This window comes from Anolis carolinensis, unplaced genomic scaffold, assembly GCF_035594765.1.
Source record: "Anolis carolinensis isolate JA03-04 unplaced genomic scaffold, rAnoCar3.1.pri scaffold_7, whole genome shotgun sequence".
NCBI classification, from domain to species: domain Eukaryota; kingdom Metazoa; phylum Chordata; class Lepidosauria; order Squamata; family Dactyloidae; genus Anolis; species Anolis carolinensis.
In genome coordinates, this window is record NW_026943818.1 from 34,860,421 (window position 1) to 34,875,203 (window position 14,783).

General features: G+C 39.3%; 1 protein-coding gene across 1 annotated transcript in view; it reads right to left on the minus strand.

The window, feature by feature from the left end:
* tjp3 (tight junction protein 3) overlaps positions 1-5,459 on the minus strand; it is a 36,539-nt gene extending 31,080 nt beyond the window's left edge. Inside the window, exons 1-2 of the mRNA XM_062960072.1 lie at positions 4,881-5,459; positions 3,119-3,175 (exon numbers count right to left, since the gene is read on the minus strand). Of these exons, the coding sequence (XP_062816142.1) occupies positions 3,119-3,175; positions 4,881-4,898 (75 nt within the window). The 5' untranslated portion in view covers positions 4,899-5,459. The remainder of the gene's footprint in view (positions 1-3,118; positions 3,176-4,880) is intronic.
* Between the last annotated feature and the right edge of the window lie 9,324 nt (positions 5,460-14,783).

The window sequence follows — 14,783 nt, forward strand, 5'->3', positions numbered from 1 at the left end:
CTAGAGAATTCCTAGAGAGGATACTATAGTATACAGTCACATTGGAAGACCTAGAGAATTCCTAGAGAGGATACTATAGTACACAGTCACACTGGAAGACCTAGAGAATTCCTAGAGAGGATACTATAGTATACAGTCACACTGGAAGACCTAGAGAATTCCTAGAGAGGATACTATAGTACACAGTCACATTGGAAGACCTAGAGAATTCCTAGAGAGGATACTATATTATACAGTCACACTGGAAGACCTAAAGAATTCCTAGAGAGGATACTATAGTATACAGTCACACTGGAAGACCTAGAGAATTCCTAGAGAGGATACTATAGTACACAGTCACATTGGAAGACCTAGAGAATTCCTAGAGAGGATACTATAGTACACAGTCACACTGGAAGACCTAAAGAATTCCTAGAGAGGATACTATAGTACACAGTCACATTGGAAGACCTAGAGAATTCCAAGAGAGGATACTATAGTACACAGTCACATTGGAAGACCTAGAGAATTCCAAGAGAGGATACTATAGTACACAGTCACATTGGAAGACCTAGAGAATTCCTAGAGAGGATACTATAATATACAGTCATACTGGAAGAGCTAGAGAATTCCTAGAGAGGATACTATAGGATACAGTCACATTAGAAGACCTAAAGAATTCCTAGAGAGGATACTATAGTATACAGTCACACTGGAAGACCTAGAGAATTCCTAGAGAGGATACTATAGTACACAGTCACATTGGAAGACCTAGAGAATTCCAAGAGAGGATACTATAGTACACAGTCACATTGGAAGACCTAGAGAATTCCTAGAGAGGATACTATAATATACAGTCATACTGGAAGAGCTAGAGAATTCCTAGAGAGGATACTATAGGATACAGTCACATTAGAAGACCTAAAGAATTCCTAGAGAGGATACTATAGTATACAGTCACACTGGAAGACCTAGAGAATTCCTAGAGAGGATACTATAGTACAGTCACACTGGAAGACCTAGAGAATTCCTAGAGAGGATACTATAGTACACAGTCACATTGGAAGACCTAGAGAATTCCTAGAGAGGATACTATAGTACACAGTCACACTGGAAGACCTAGAGAATTCCTAGAGAGGATACTATAGTACACAGTCACATTGGAAGACCTAGAGAATTCCAAGAGAGGATACTATAGTACACAGTCACATTGGAAGACCTAGAGAATTCCTAGAGAGGATACTATAATATACAGTCATACTGGAAGAGCTAGAGAATTCCTAGAGAGGATACTATAGGATACAGTCACATTAGAAGACCTAAAGAATTCCTAGAGAGGATACTATAGTATACAGTCACACTGGAAGACCTAGAGAATTCCTAGAGAGGATACTATAGTACACAGTCACACTGGAAGACCTAGAGAATTCCTAGAGAGGATACTATAGTATACAGTCACATTGGAAGACCTAGAGAATTCCTAGAGAGGATACTATAGTACACAGTCACATTGGAAGACCTAGAGAATTCCTAGAGAGGATACTATAGTATACAGTCACATTGGAAGACCTAGAGAATTCCTAGAGAGGATACTATAGTACACAGTCACACTGGAAGACCTAGAGAATTCCTAGAGAGGATACTATAGTATACAGTCACATTGGAAGACCTAGAGAATTCCTAGAGAGGATACTATAGTATACAGTCACACTGGAAGACCTAGAGAATTCCTAGAGAGGATACTATAGTATACAGTCACACTGGAAGACCTAGAGAATTCCTAGAGAGGATACTATAGTATACAGTCACATTGGAAGACCTAGAGAATTCCTAGAGAGGATGCTATAGTATACAGCTCACTCGGTTGAGGGTTATTGTATACTACTCCCAGACCTATTTTATTATTATGATTATTATGATTATTATGATTATTATTATTATTATTATTATTAGCCGGTACATTACTCACTCGGTTGAGTGTTATTGTATACTGCTCCCATATCACTTATTATTATTATTATTATTATTATTATTATTATTATTATTATTAATAATAATATAAACCGGGTGCACTATTGTTCCCAGATCTCCATTTATTATCATTATTATTATTATTATTATTATTATTATTATTATTAGCTGGGTACATTACTCACTCGGTTGAGGGTTATTGTATACTGCTCCCATATCACTTACTATTATTATTATTATTAATATAAGCCGGGTGCATTACTCACTCGGTTGAGGGTTGTTGTATATTGCTCCTAGATCTCCATTTATTATTATTATTATTATTATTATTATTATTATTATTATTATTATTAATAATAATAATAATAATATAAGCTGGGTGCATTACTCACTTGGTCGAGGGTTATTGTATATTGCTCCCAGATCTCAATTTTTTATTATTATTATTATTATTATTATTATTATTATTATTAGCCGGGTACATTACTCACTCGGTTGAAGGTTATTGTATACTGCTCCCATATCACTTATTATTATTATTATTAATATAAGCTGGATGCATTACTCACTTGGTTGAAGGTTATTGTATACTGCTCCTATATCACATTATTATTATTATTATTATTATTATTATTATTATTATTATTATTATTAGCCGGATGCATTACTCACTCGGTTGAGGGTTATTGTATACTGCTCCCAGATCACCATTTATTATTATTATTATTATTATTATTATTATTATTATTATTATTATTAGCCGGGTACATTACTCACTCGGTTGAGGGTTATTGTATACTGCTCCCAGATCACCATTTATTATTATTATTATTATTATTATTTTTACTATTATTATTATTATTACTATTATTATTAATAATATAAGCCGGATGCATTACTCACTCAGTTGAGGGTTATTGTATACTGCTCCCAGATCACCATTTATTATTATTATTTATTATTATTAAACAAAGAAATAACACAGGAAGAAGTAATTCAGGTAATTAAAGAACTAAAACAATATAAGGCACCTGGTATAGATGGATATACAGCTGTAATGATACCATATATAGCTGAAGGTTATTGTATACTGCTCTCAGATCACCATTTATTACTATTATTATTATTATTATTATTATTATTATTATTAGGCAGGTGCATTACTCACTCGGTTGAGGGTTATTGTATACTGCTCCCAGATCACCATTTCCTCCATGTCGGCAACCTGCAAAAACCAAGGACAAAGTGGATGACACGATTATATATTAGACTAGCCCAGCGTTGCCTTGGACACAATCTAATCCCTCCCGACAGATAGCCATCTCCTCCCAGAATCGCATTTGGCTTTTTCGCCGCAGGTTCTTAAGTAATTGGTGTGTCATTTTGTCCCTACTTCCTTCATTCCCGCATATTCCTTCATTCCCGCATGTTTCCTGAGAAGTGTCATCAACACATTCCCCACTAGACCATGCCAAAGTGAATGCGTTTGTAAATTTGTTTTGCAAAAGCTCTTCCGTGGCTCGGTGGACCGGGACCAAACTCGGTACACAGACCCTTCAAGATCCAACTTAAAATATTGTTATATTTTCAACTTTTTAAAAAAAATTTAATTTCTAAGCTGAAGAGCCAGCATTGTCCATAGACACCTCCAAGGTCATGTGGCCATCTGCATGACCGCATGGAGGGCCGTTGCCTTACCTTCTTAATTCACAGTGGAAAACGTCATCATGAGAAAGGAAGTAAGAATAAAGCAGTAGAAAACAGAAATAAACTTCTGCCAATTGTGGAAGTGGTTGTCCTGTGTGACAACAATCGTGGGCTCAAAGAGAGCAACGATTCAGGACCATCGACCTATGAAGAACCTTTGCACAATGGTGGTCATTTCAGGGTCTTGTTGGGATCTCGAACCCGTCATCATGAGAAAGGAAGTAAGAAGAAAGCAGTAGAAAACAGAAATTGTGGAAACAATTGTCCTGTGTGACAACAATCGTGGGCTTAAAGAGAGCAATAATTCAAGACCTGCGACCTATAAAGAACTTTTGCACAATGGTGGTTATTTCAGGGTCTTGTTGGGATCTCGAACCCGTCATCACGAGAAAGGAAATAAGAAGAAAGCAGTAGAAAACAGAAATTGTGGAAACAGTTGTCCTGTGTGACAACAATCGTGGGCTTAAAGAGAGCCACAATTCAAGACCTGCGACCTATAAAGAACTTTTGCACAATGGTGTTCGTTTCAGGGTCTCGTAGGGATCTCGAACCCGTCATCATGAGAAAGGAAGTCAGAAGAAAACAGAAATTGTGGAAACTGTTGTCCTGTGTGACAACAATCGTGGGCTTAAAGAGAGCAACGATTTAGGACCTGCGACCTATGAAGTAATATTTTTTTCTGGCTATGGACCTGGGTTGTTTTCACTCTTCTTGGGGTTTAAATGGACCTCCACTGGGAGGGCTCGGATTTTGTGTTTCGATTTCGAACACTTAGGAAGCAGAAGAAGCAACACCAAAGCGACAGGAGTCTTTTCGAGACTCAAAAGGCCACCTGGAAAGGTAAACACAGCCTCCCGGAAGGGCACAACAAGGGAGGGACGGGGTCACATTCCTGGGCGGTTGGCAAACCAATGGAGCCACGCCAAGCCCTCTCGTTGGAGCTCGGGACATCTGTCGGGAGGGGTCAGACTGGGTGGCCTTTGGGAGTCCCTTATTGTCGTATCCAGTGCCAATCACACACTCTCTGGCTTGCCTTCCAAGGCTCAGCAGAGCGGAAAACTCCCAAAGGCCAGAAAGGATTAGAAAAGAAAGGATCTCATTCTTCTCAATAAGGTTTAAGACGGGTTGAAGCAAAGCGCAAAGAGAAGGAATGTGGAAGGAAGGAAAGAAGAAAGGAAGGAAAGAAGGAAGGAAGGAAAGAAGGAAGGAAAGGCAGGTCTTACCTGGAACCTCACGGCCATGTTCTGCTCCAGGGCTGCCCTTTGGCCCCTCCCCCTGGCCCCTCCCTTGGCCACGCCCCCTCTGGCACACCTGAACCAGGTGAGGCCAGCAGGCTCCGGTTTGGCAAACAACAAACATGAGACAGGAGAAGGGAGCGAGCTCGGGAAACCTGTGGCGAGAATGTGTTACTGTGAATTTTCTGCCCCAGCAGCACTCTCCCCTGACGCTTCACCCGCATCTCAGAGCTTGTGAGGTCTAAGCAATTGGGGTTTCTATATCTTTCACTCTTTTGTCTGGTGAATGTTGTAATTGTGTTGTCGAAGGCTTTCATGGCCGGGATCACAGGGTTGTTGTGTGTTTTCTGGGCTGTTTGGCCATGATCCAGAAGCATTCTCTCCTGACGTTTCGCCCGATTGAATTATTATCCTCATTATTATTACTAATGCGCAAGAGTGCCACAGAGTCACACTGGAGGACGCAGAAAATGCCACGAAAATTATTACTATATTATATCATTATTATATTGCTACTGTTATTGCTGTATTATTATTATTATTATTATTATTATTATTATTATTATTATTATTATTACATGAAGGTCTGTTGGCACAAGAATGCCATCGAATCCCAACTGGAAGACCCAGAAAATGCCTAGAAGGTGGTTTCATTCATAAGATTGCCCTAAGTTCAAGTTGACTTAGTGGCAATAATAATAATAATAATAATAATAATAATAATAATAATAATAATAATAATAATAATATATTTATTCATTTATTACAGTACTTGTAATAATAATAATAATAATAACAACAACAACAACAACAACAACAACAACGGTTGGAGGTTTCATTCATAGTTGTTATAGTTGACTTAGAAGCAATAATAATAATAAAATACAATAAAATAGAATAGAATAATAAAATAATAATACAATAATAATAATAATAATGATGGTTGGAGGTTTCATTTATAGGGATGCCTTTAGTTGACTTAGAGGCAATAATAATTATAATAATATATAATAGAATAGAATAGAATAGAATAATAATAACAACAACGGTTGGAGGTTATATTCATAGTGTTGCCTTAAGTTATAGTTGACTTAGAGGCAATAATGATAATATATAATACAATAGAATAGAATAGAATAGAATAGAATAATAATAATAACGGTTGGAGGTTTATTCATAGTGTTGCCTTAAGTTATAGCTGACTTAGAAGCAATAATAATAGAATATAATAATAATAATAATAATAATAATAATAATAATAATAATAATAATAACGGTTGGAGGTTTCATTCATAGGGTTGCCTTAAGTTATAGTTGACTAAGTGGCAATAATAATAATAATAATAATAATAATAATAATTGTAAGTTTCATTCATAGGGTTGCCTTAAGTTCAAGTTGACTTAGTGGCAATAATAATAATAATAATAATAATAATAATAACGGTTGGAGGTTTCATTCATAGGGTTGCCTTAAGTTATAGTTGACTAAGTGGCAATAATAATAATAATAATAACGGTTGGAGGTTTCATTCATAGGGTTGCCTTAAGTTATAGTTGACTAAGTGGCAATAATAATAATAATAATGGTTGGAGGTTTCATTCATAGGGTTACCCTAAGTTCAAGTCGACTTAGTGGCAATAAAAATAATAATAATAATAATAGTTGGAGGTTGCATTCATAGGTTTGCCCTAAGCTCAAGTTATCTCAGTGGCAATAATAATAATAATAATAATAATTGTAAGTTTCATTCATAGGGTTGCCTTACGTTCAAGACCAGCTATATCTGCCTAGAAGATCAGGGGGCAGAGGACTCTTACAAGTCAAACAAGCAGTCAAAGAAGAAAAACATGCTCTGGCAGAATATGTAAAGTGAAGAACCTGCTTTGATTGAAGTCAAAAATCAGAAACTCCTCAAAGCACAGCAGACAAAAAACCAGTACAAGAAAACCACACCACAAACTAGAGCAGAATCAGTGCAAGAAAACCGCACTACAAACTAGAGCAGAATCAGTACAAGAAAACCGCACTACAAACTAGAGCAGAATCAGTACAAGAAAACCGCACTACAAACTAGAGCAGAATCAGTACAAGAAAACCGCACTACAAACTAGAGCAGAGTCACTACAAGAAAACCGCACTACAAACTAGAGCAGAGTCAGTACAAGAAAACCGCACTACAAACTAGAGCAGAATCAGTGCAAGAAAACCGCACTACAAACTAGAGCAGAATCAGTACAAGAAAACCACACTACAAACTAGAGCAGAATCAGTACAAGAAAACCGCACTACAAACTAGAGCAGAATCAGTACAAGAAAACCGCACTACAAACTAGAGCAGAATCAGTACAAGAAAACCGCACTACAAACTAGAGCAGAATCAGTACAAGAAAACCGCACTACAAACTAGAGCAGAATCAGTGCAAGAAAACCGCACTACAAACTAGAGCAGAATCAGTACAAGAAAACCGCAGTACAAACTAGAGCAGAATCAATACAAGAAAACCGCACTACAAACTAGAGCAGAATCAGTACAAGAAAACCGCACTACAAACTAGAGCAGAATCAGTACAAGAAAACCGCACTACAAACTAGAGCAGAATCAGTACAAGAAAACCGCACTATGAACTAGAGCAGAGTCAGTACAAGAAAACCGCACTACAAACTAGAGCAGAATCAGTACAAGAAAACCGCAGTACAAACTAGAGCAGAGTCAGTACAAGAAAACCGCACTACAAACTAGAGCAGAATCAGTACAAGAAAACCGCACTACAAACTAGAGCAGAATCAGTACAAGAAAACCGCACTACAAACTAGAGCAGAATCAGTACAAGAAAACTGCACTACAAACTAGAGCAGAGTCAGTACAAGAAAACCGCACTACAAACTAGAGCAGAGTCAGTACAAGAAAACCGCACTACAAACTAGAGCAGAATCAGTACAAGAAAACCGCACTACAAACTAGAGCAGAGTCAGTACAAGAAAACCGCACTACAAACTAGAGCAGAATCAGTACAAGAAAACCGCACTACAAACTAGAGCAGAATCAGTACAAGAAAACCGCACTACAAACTAGAGCAGAATCAGTACAAGAAAACCGCACTACAAACCAGAGCAGAATCAGTGCAAGAAAACCGCACTACAAACTAGAGCAGAATCAGTACAAGAAAACCGCACTACAAACTAGAGCAGAATCAGTACAAGAAAACTGCACTACAAACTAGAGCAGAGTCAGTACAAGAAAACCGCACTACAAACTAGAGCAGAGTCAGTACAAGAAAACCGCACTACAAACTAGAGCAGAATCAGTACAAGAAAACCGCACTACAAACTAGAGCTGACAGCTGGCACAACAAAACATTGCCTGGAAAGTTCCTTGACAAAATTGAAGGAAAAGCTGATAAGCTGATGACCCAAAATGCACACTAAATAAAAGCCTAGAATGGGGCGAGGCCCAAAGGCAGTCCATATCTGCCAAGTTCCCACTGAAAGGCAAGGTCGGAGTCCCTGATTTTCACACTCTTTACCTTTGCCCTCCTTCCCTCCCTTTGGGCATTCCAGTCCCGAGAGCAAATATTGACCTCCGGAAAGCAGAAATGGAGACGGAGGAATTGATTTCTTTTCTAGACATAAATAGAGAGAATCCTCCATGCGGTTTGTCGCAAGCATTGCTGCCAACACATTTCCTTCCTTAATTGTATCCACTTGAGTACTTACAACTCAATCAACACATTGCGCAAATTATTATAACTGTTCTAACAGGACTTGAAAAGCATCATCGCTCCACTTCTGGAGGGATTCAACCGCTCTGGAGGTTTGTAAACGGAGGCTGGATGGTCATCTGTTGGGAGGGATTTGACTGTGCCTTCCTTAATGGCTGAAAGGGCTTGGACTAGATGCCCTTTGGGGATCCCAACAAAATTTATTATAGATTGCCTGGGAGTCCAATGGAGCCTTCTTCTCTGGAAATATTTAATTAGAGTCTGGATGGCCATCTGTTGGGAGGGCTTTGATTGTATATTTATTTATTTATTTATTTAATACATGTATATCCCGCCCTTCTCACCCCGAAGGTTTACAAATTAAATTTACATACAATATTATTTTATTAGCATAGCACAATAATACTGGCAATAACTTACTATATTGTACTATATCAATATATTGTAATATTAATATTACATCTATATATATAAAAGAGTGATGGCATCACGGCGACCGACAAAACAACAAAACTACAGGCCCCCCAACCTCGAAATTTGACAACACAACCCATCATCCACGCCTCTAGGTTGATACAACAAAAAGAAAAGAAAAATAAAGTCCTAATGAGAGAGAGAGGAATAATTGCTTTTATCCAATTGCTGCCAGTTAGAAGGCTAAGCTCCTCCAACTTGGTCTCCTAGCAACCCAATAAAAAATAATAAAAAACACAAAAAAAATAATTAAAAACACTAAAAGATTAATACAATAAAATACCATAATAACAGAAAATAACTAAAAATAATACAAGAAAATAACAAAATATAATAAATAAAAAGATAACTTACAATAAAATTAATTAAAAAATACAAATAACGTCAAATAAAAATTACACAACAATTTTTAACCAATACCCCCCACCACTTTGCCACAGCAACGCGTGGCCAGGCACAGCTAGTGTAATATATAATACATAATTAACATTATTATATTGTATTATTAGTATTATATTGTATTACGAAATAATATTATTAATATTATATGCATATAATAGACTGCCTGGGAGTCCAGTGGAGCCTCCTAATCTGGAAATATTTAATTAGAGTCTGGATGGCCATCTGTCAGGAGGGCTTTGATTGTGTCCTTAATGGCAGAAAGGGACTGGACTAGATGCCCTTTGAGGATCCCTTCAAAACGTATTATAGATTGCCTGGAAATCCAATGAAGCCTCCTTCTCTGAAGGTTTTACTTTTATAATATACAATACTATACTACTAATAATACAATATAATAATATTAATTACATGCTATATATTAAATGTAAAATTACTAATAATATTACCATATAATGATGTAGTACAGTATAGTAATTTAATGCTTAAATTGTGCTATGCTATTAATATATTGTATGTTCATTTGATTTGTCAGCCGCTCCAGGGTGAGATATAAATGTAGTAAATATATAAATAAAAGTTTGTGAACTGAGGCTGGATGGCCATCTGTCGGGAGGGATTTGATTGTGTCCTTAATGGCAGAAAGGGGCTGGACTAGATGCCCTTTGGGGATCCTTTCAAACCCTAGTATCAATTGTCTGGAAGTCCAATGAAGCCTCCTTCTCTGAAGGTTTTACTTTTATAATATACAATACTATACTACTAATCATACAATATAATAATATTAATTATATATTATATATTAAATGTAATATTACTAATAATATTACCGTATAATGACATAGTACAGTATAGTAATTGAATGCTTATATTGTGCTACGCTATTAATATATTATATGTTCATTTGATTTGTAAGCCGCTCTGAGAAGAGAAGAGCGGGATATAAATGTAGTAAATAAATAAATAAGGTTTGTGAACTGAGGCTGGATGGCCATCTGTCGGGAGGGATTTGATTGTGTCCTTAATGGCAGAAAGGGGCTGGACTAGATGCCCTTTGGGGATCCTTTCAAACCCTAGTATCAATTGTCTGGAAGTCCAATAATGCCTCCTTCTCTGAAGGTTTTACTTTTATAATATACAACATTATACTACTAATAATACAATATAATAATATTAATCATATATTATATATTAAACGTTTTTACAGTATAGTAATTGAATGCTTATATTGTGCTACGCTATTAATATATTATATGTTCATTTGATTTGTAAGCCGCTCAGGGTGAGAAGAGCGGGATATAAATGTAGTAAATAAATAAATAAAGTTTGTGAACTGAGACTGGATGGCCATCTGTCGGGAGGGCTTTGGTTGTGTCCTTAATGGCAGAAAGGGGCCGGACTAGATGGCCTTTGTGGATCTCTTCAAACGCTAGTATCGATTGTCTGGAAGTCCAATGAAGTCCAATGAAGCCTCCTTCTCTAGCGGTTTGTGAACTGAGGCTGGATGGCCATCTGTCGGGAGGGTTTTGAAAGTGTCCTCCTTAATGGCTTATAGGGTTTGGATTACATGCCTTTTGGGGATCCTTTCAAACCCTAGTATCAATTGTCTGGAAGTCCAATGGAGCCTCCTTCTCTGAAGGTTTTACTTTTATAATATACAATATTATACTACTAATAATACAATATAATAATATTAATTATATTATATATTAAATGTAATATTACTAATAATATTACCGTATAATGACATAGTACAGTATAGTAATTTAATGCTTATATTGTGCCATGCTATTAATATATTATATGTTCATTTGATTTGTAAGCAGCTCTGAGAAGAGAAGAGCGGGATATAAATGTAGTAAATAAATAAAGTTTGTGAACTGAGACTGGATGGCCATCTGTTGGGAGGGCTTTGGTTGTGTCCTTAATGGCAGAAAGGGGCTGGACTAGATGCCCTTTGGGGATCCTTTCAAACCCTAGTATCAATTGTCTGGAAGTCCAATAATGCCTCCTTCTCTGAAGGTTTTACTTTTATAATATACAACATTATACTACTAATAATACAATATAATAATATTAATCATATATTATATATTAAACTTTTTTACAGTATAGTAATTGAATGCTTATATTGTGCTACGCTATTAATATATTATATGTTCATTTGATTTGTAAGCCGCTCTGAGAAGAGAAGAGTGGGATATAAATGTAGTAAATAAATAAATAAGGTTTGTGAACTGAGGCTGGATGGCCATCTGTCGGGAGGGATTTGGTTGTGAACTTAATGGCAGAAAGGGGCTGGACTAGATGGCCTTTGGGGATCTCTTCAAACGCTAGTATCGATTGTCTGGAGATCCAATGAAGTCCAATGAAGCCTCCTTCTCTGTAGTTTTGTGAACTGAGGCTGGATGGCCATCTGTCGGGAGGGATTTGATTGTGTCCTTGATGGCAGAAAGGGGCTGGACTAGATGGCCTTTGGGGATCTCTTCAAAACTTATTATAGATTGCCTGGAAGTCCAATGAAGCCTCCTTCTCTGGAAATATTTAATTAGGGTCTAGATGGCCCTCTGTCAGGAGGGCTTTGGTTGTGTCCTTAATGGCAGAAAGGGGCTGGACTAGATGCCCTTTGGGGATCTCTTCAAACCCTAGTATAGACTGCCTGGGAGTCCAATGAAGCCTCCTTCTCTGAAGGTTTTACTTTTATAATATACAATATTATACTACTAATCATAAAATATAATAATATTAATTATATTAAATGTAATATTACTAATAATATTACCGTATAGTGGTTTAGTGCAATATAGTAATTTAATGGCTCATAGGGTATGGATTACATGTTCTTTGGGGATCCTTTCAAACCCTACCATCGATTGTATGGAAGTCCAATGGAGCCTCCTTCTCTGGAGGTGTGTGAACTGAAGCTGGATGGCCATCTGTCGGGAGGGTTTTGACTGTGTCCTCCCTTAATGGACTTTGGAAAGTGCTGCTCCAGTTCTATCCTGGTCCAAGTTGGGAGCCATTGCTTTTCCTCCCCATTTGGAGCCCCATTGAGAAACAGCTCTCTCTGTTGGAAACGTTTTGGGGGTCCCTTTCCCCCCCTTCTTTCTGACCCCTTTCTCGAATTCCACCAACTTTGTTCCACACCAGGCTCAAACAGGGACCCCAGTAGAGTCTTCCTGGGGGGTCAAAGTGGGTCCTGGACCCCCACAAAGCGTGTAAAAAGGGGTCCAAACAAGGTCCCCCCAGACCTCTCCAAAACTGGGGCGCTTTTACGCACAGAAGCCTTGAGCTCTCCATTGAGAAGGTGTCTGTTTCTGTTGGGAACGCTTTGGGGGTCCCTTTCCCCCCCTTCTTTCCGACCCCTTTCTCGAATTCCACCAATTTTGTTCCACATCAGGCTCTAACAGGGACCCCAGTGGAGTCCTCCTGGGGGGTCAAAGGGGGTCCTGGACCCCCACAAAGCGTGTAAAAAGGGGTCCAAACAAGGTCCCCCCAGACCTCTACAAAACTGGGGCGCTTTTACGCACAGAAGCCTTGAGCTCTCCATTGAGAAGGTGTCTGTTTCCGTTGGGAACGCTTTGGGGGTCCCCTTTCCCCCCTTCTTTCCGACCCCTTTCTCGAATTCCACCAATTTTGTTCCACATCAGGCTCTAACAGGGACCCCAGTGGAGTCCTCCTGGGGGGTCAAAGGGGGTCCTGGCCCCATACAAAGCGAGCAAAAGGGGTCCAAACAAGGTCCCCCCCAGACCTCTCCAAAACTGGGGCGCTTTTACGCACAGAAAGGTTTAGTGCAAGGTCTCTGTTTCTGTTGGGAACGCTTTGGGGGTCTCTTTCCCCCCTTTCTTTTTGACCCCTTTCTCGAATCCCACCAACTTTGTTCCACATCAGGCTCTAACAGGGACCCCAGTGGAGTCCTCCTGGGGGAGTCAAATGGGGTCTTGGCCCCATATAAAGCTTGCAAAAGGGGTCCAAACAAGGTCCCCCAGACCTCTCCAAAACTGGGGCGCTTTTACGCACAGAAAAGTTTGGTGCCTTGAGCTTTGGGGGTCTCTTTCCCCCCCCTTCTTTTTGACCCCTTTCTCGAATCCCACCAACTTTGTTCCACATCAGGCTCTAACAGGGACCCCAGTGGAGTCCTCCTGGGGGAGTCAAATGGGGTCTTGGCCCCATACAAAGCGAGCAAAAGGGGTCCAAACAAGGTCCCCCCAGACCTCTCCAAAACTGCGGCGCTTTTACGCACAGAAAGCGAGAAGCAAGGTGTCCTGTTTCCAGGAAGGCGCCTCGGAGTCGGGGAAAAAAGTAACTTACCGTCCAACTTTGGGGGTGTAGGGGGTCTCGGGGGTCTCCTCTGTCGACCCCTTATTTGAAACGCCCAATTCGGAGCAAACTTTCTCCTCCTTTGGGCGATTTCTTCCTTCCCTTCTTCCTCTTCCTGCCAGGTGAAAATTAAACGCCTGGCGCAGGTGAGCTGCAAAACCTGGCGCCGCCTCGCTTTCTCTTTGCAACCCTTTCCAAACCGGAGTCCAAATCGGTTCCAAAGGTGGATGGGGGCTTGGGGAAGGGGGAGAGGACCCAAACCCCCATTTACCACGTCTACACTGGCATTTTAAAGCGGTTCAGCTCCATAACAAACTCCTCAAAGAGGGAAAAGTCTCCAAGCGCTTCAGGGCTTGATCAGGGCGCGACTCTCCAAACCCTTGGCAGGATTTTCATCTCCACACAGTTGTCTCCCAATATCGGTTTGGAACCGGATCCAGTGCCCAGTGTAGAAGCTATTGGGGAAACAGTTTCTATTATATTCAGCTTTGAAAAGCAGTTTTCTCTGCACCAAAGAAGCAAAAGTGGGCCTCTTCCTCATAGGAATGCATTGGGTAAAGCCCCATAGGAATGCATTGGGGAAATCTCCATTGAAATGCATTGGGTGAAGAAGCCCCATAGGAAAGCAGTGGGGAAATCCCCATTGAAATGGATTGGGTAAAGCTCCGTAGGAAAGCATTGGGGAAATCCCCATAGGAAAGCATTGGGTGAAGTCCCATAGGAATGCATTGGGTAAAGCACTATAGGAAAGCATTGGGTAAAGCTCCATAGGAATGCATTGGGTGAAGCCCCATAGGAATGCATTGGGTGAAGTCCCATAGGAATGCATTGGGTAAAGCACTATAGGAATGCATTGGGTAAAGCTCCATAGGAATGCATTGGGTGAAGCCCCATAGGAATGCATTGGGGAAATCCCCATTGAAATGCATTGGGTAAAGCACTATAGGAATGCATTGGGTAAAGCTCCATAGGAATGCA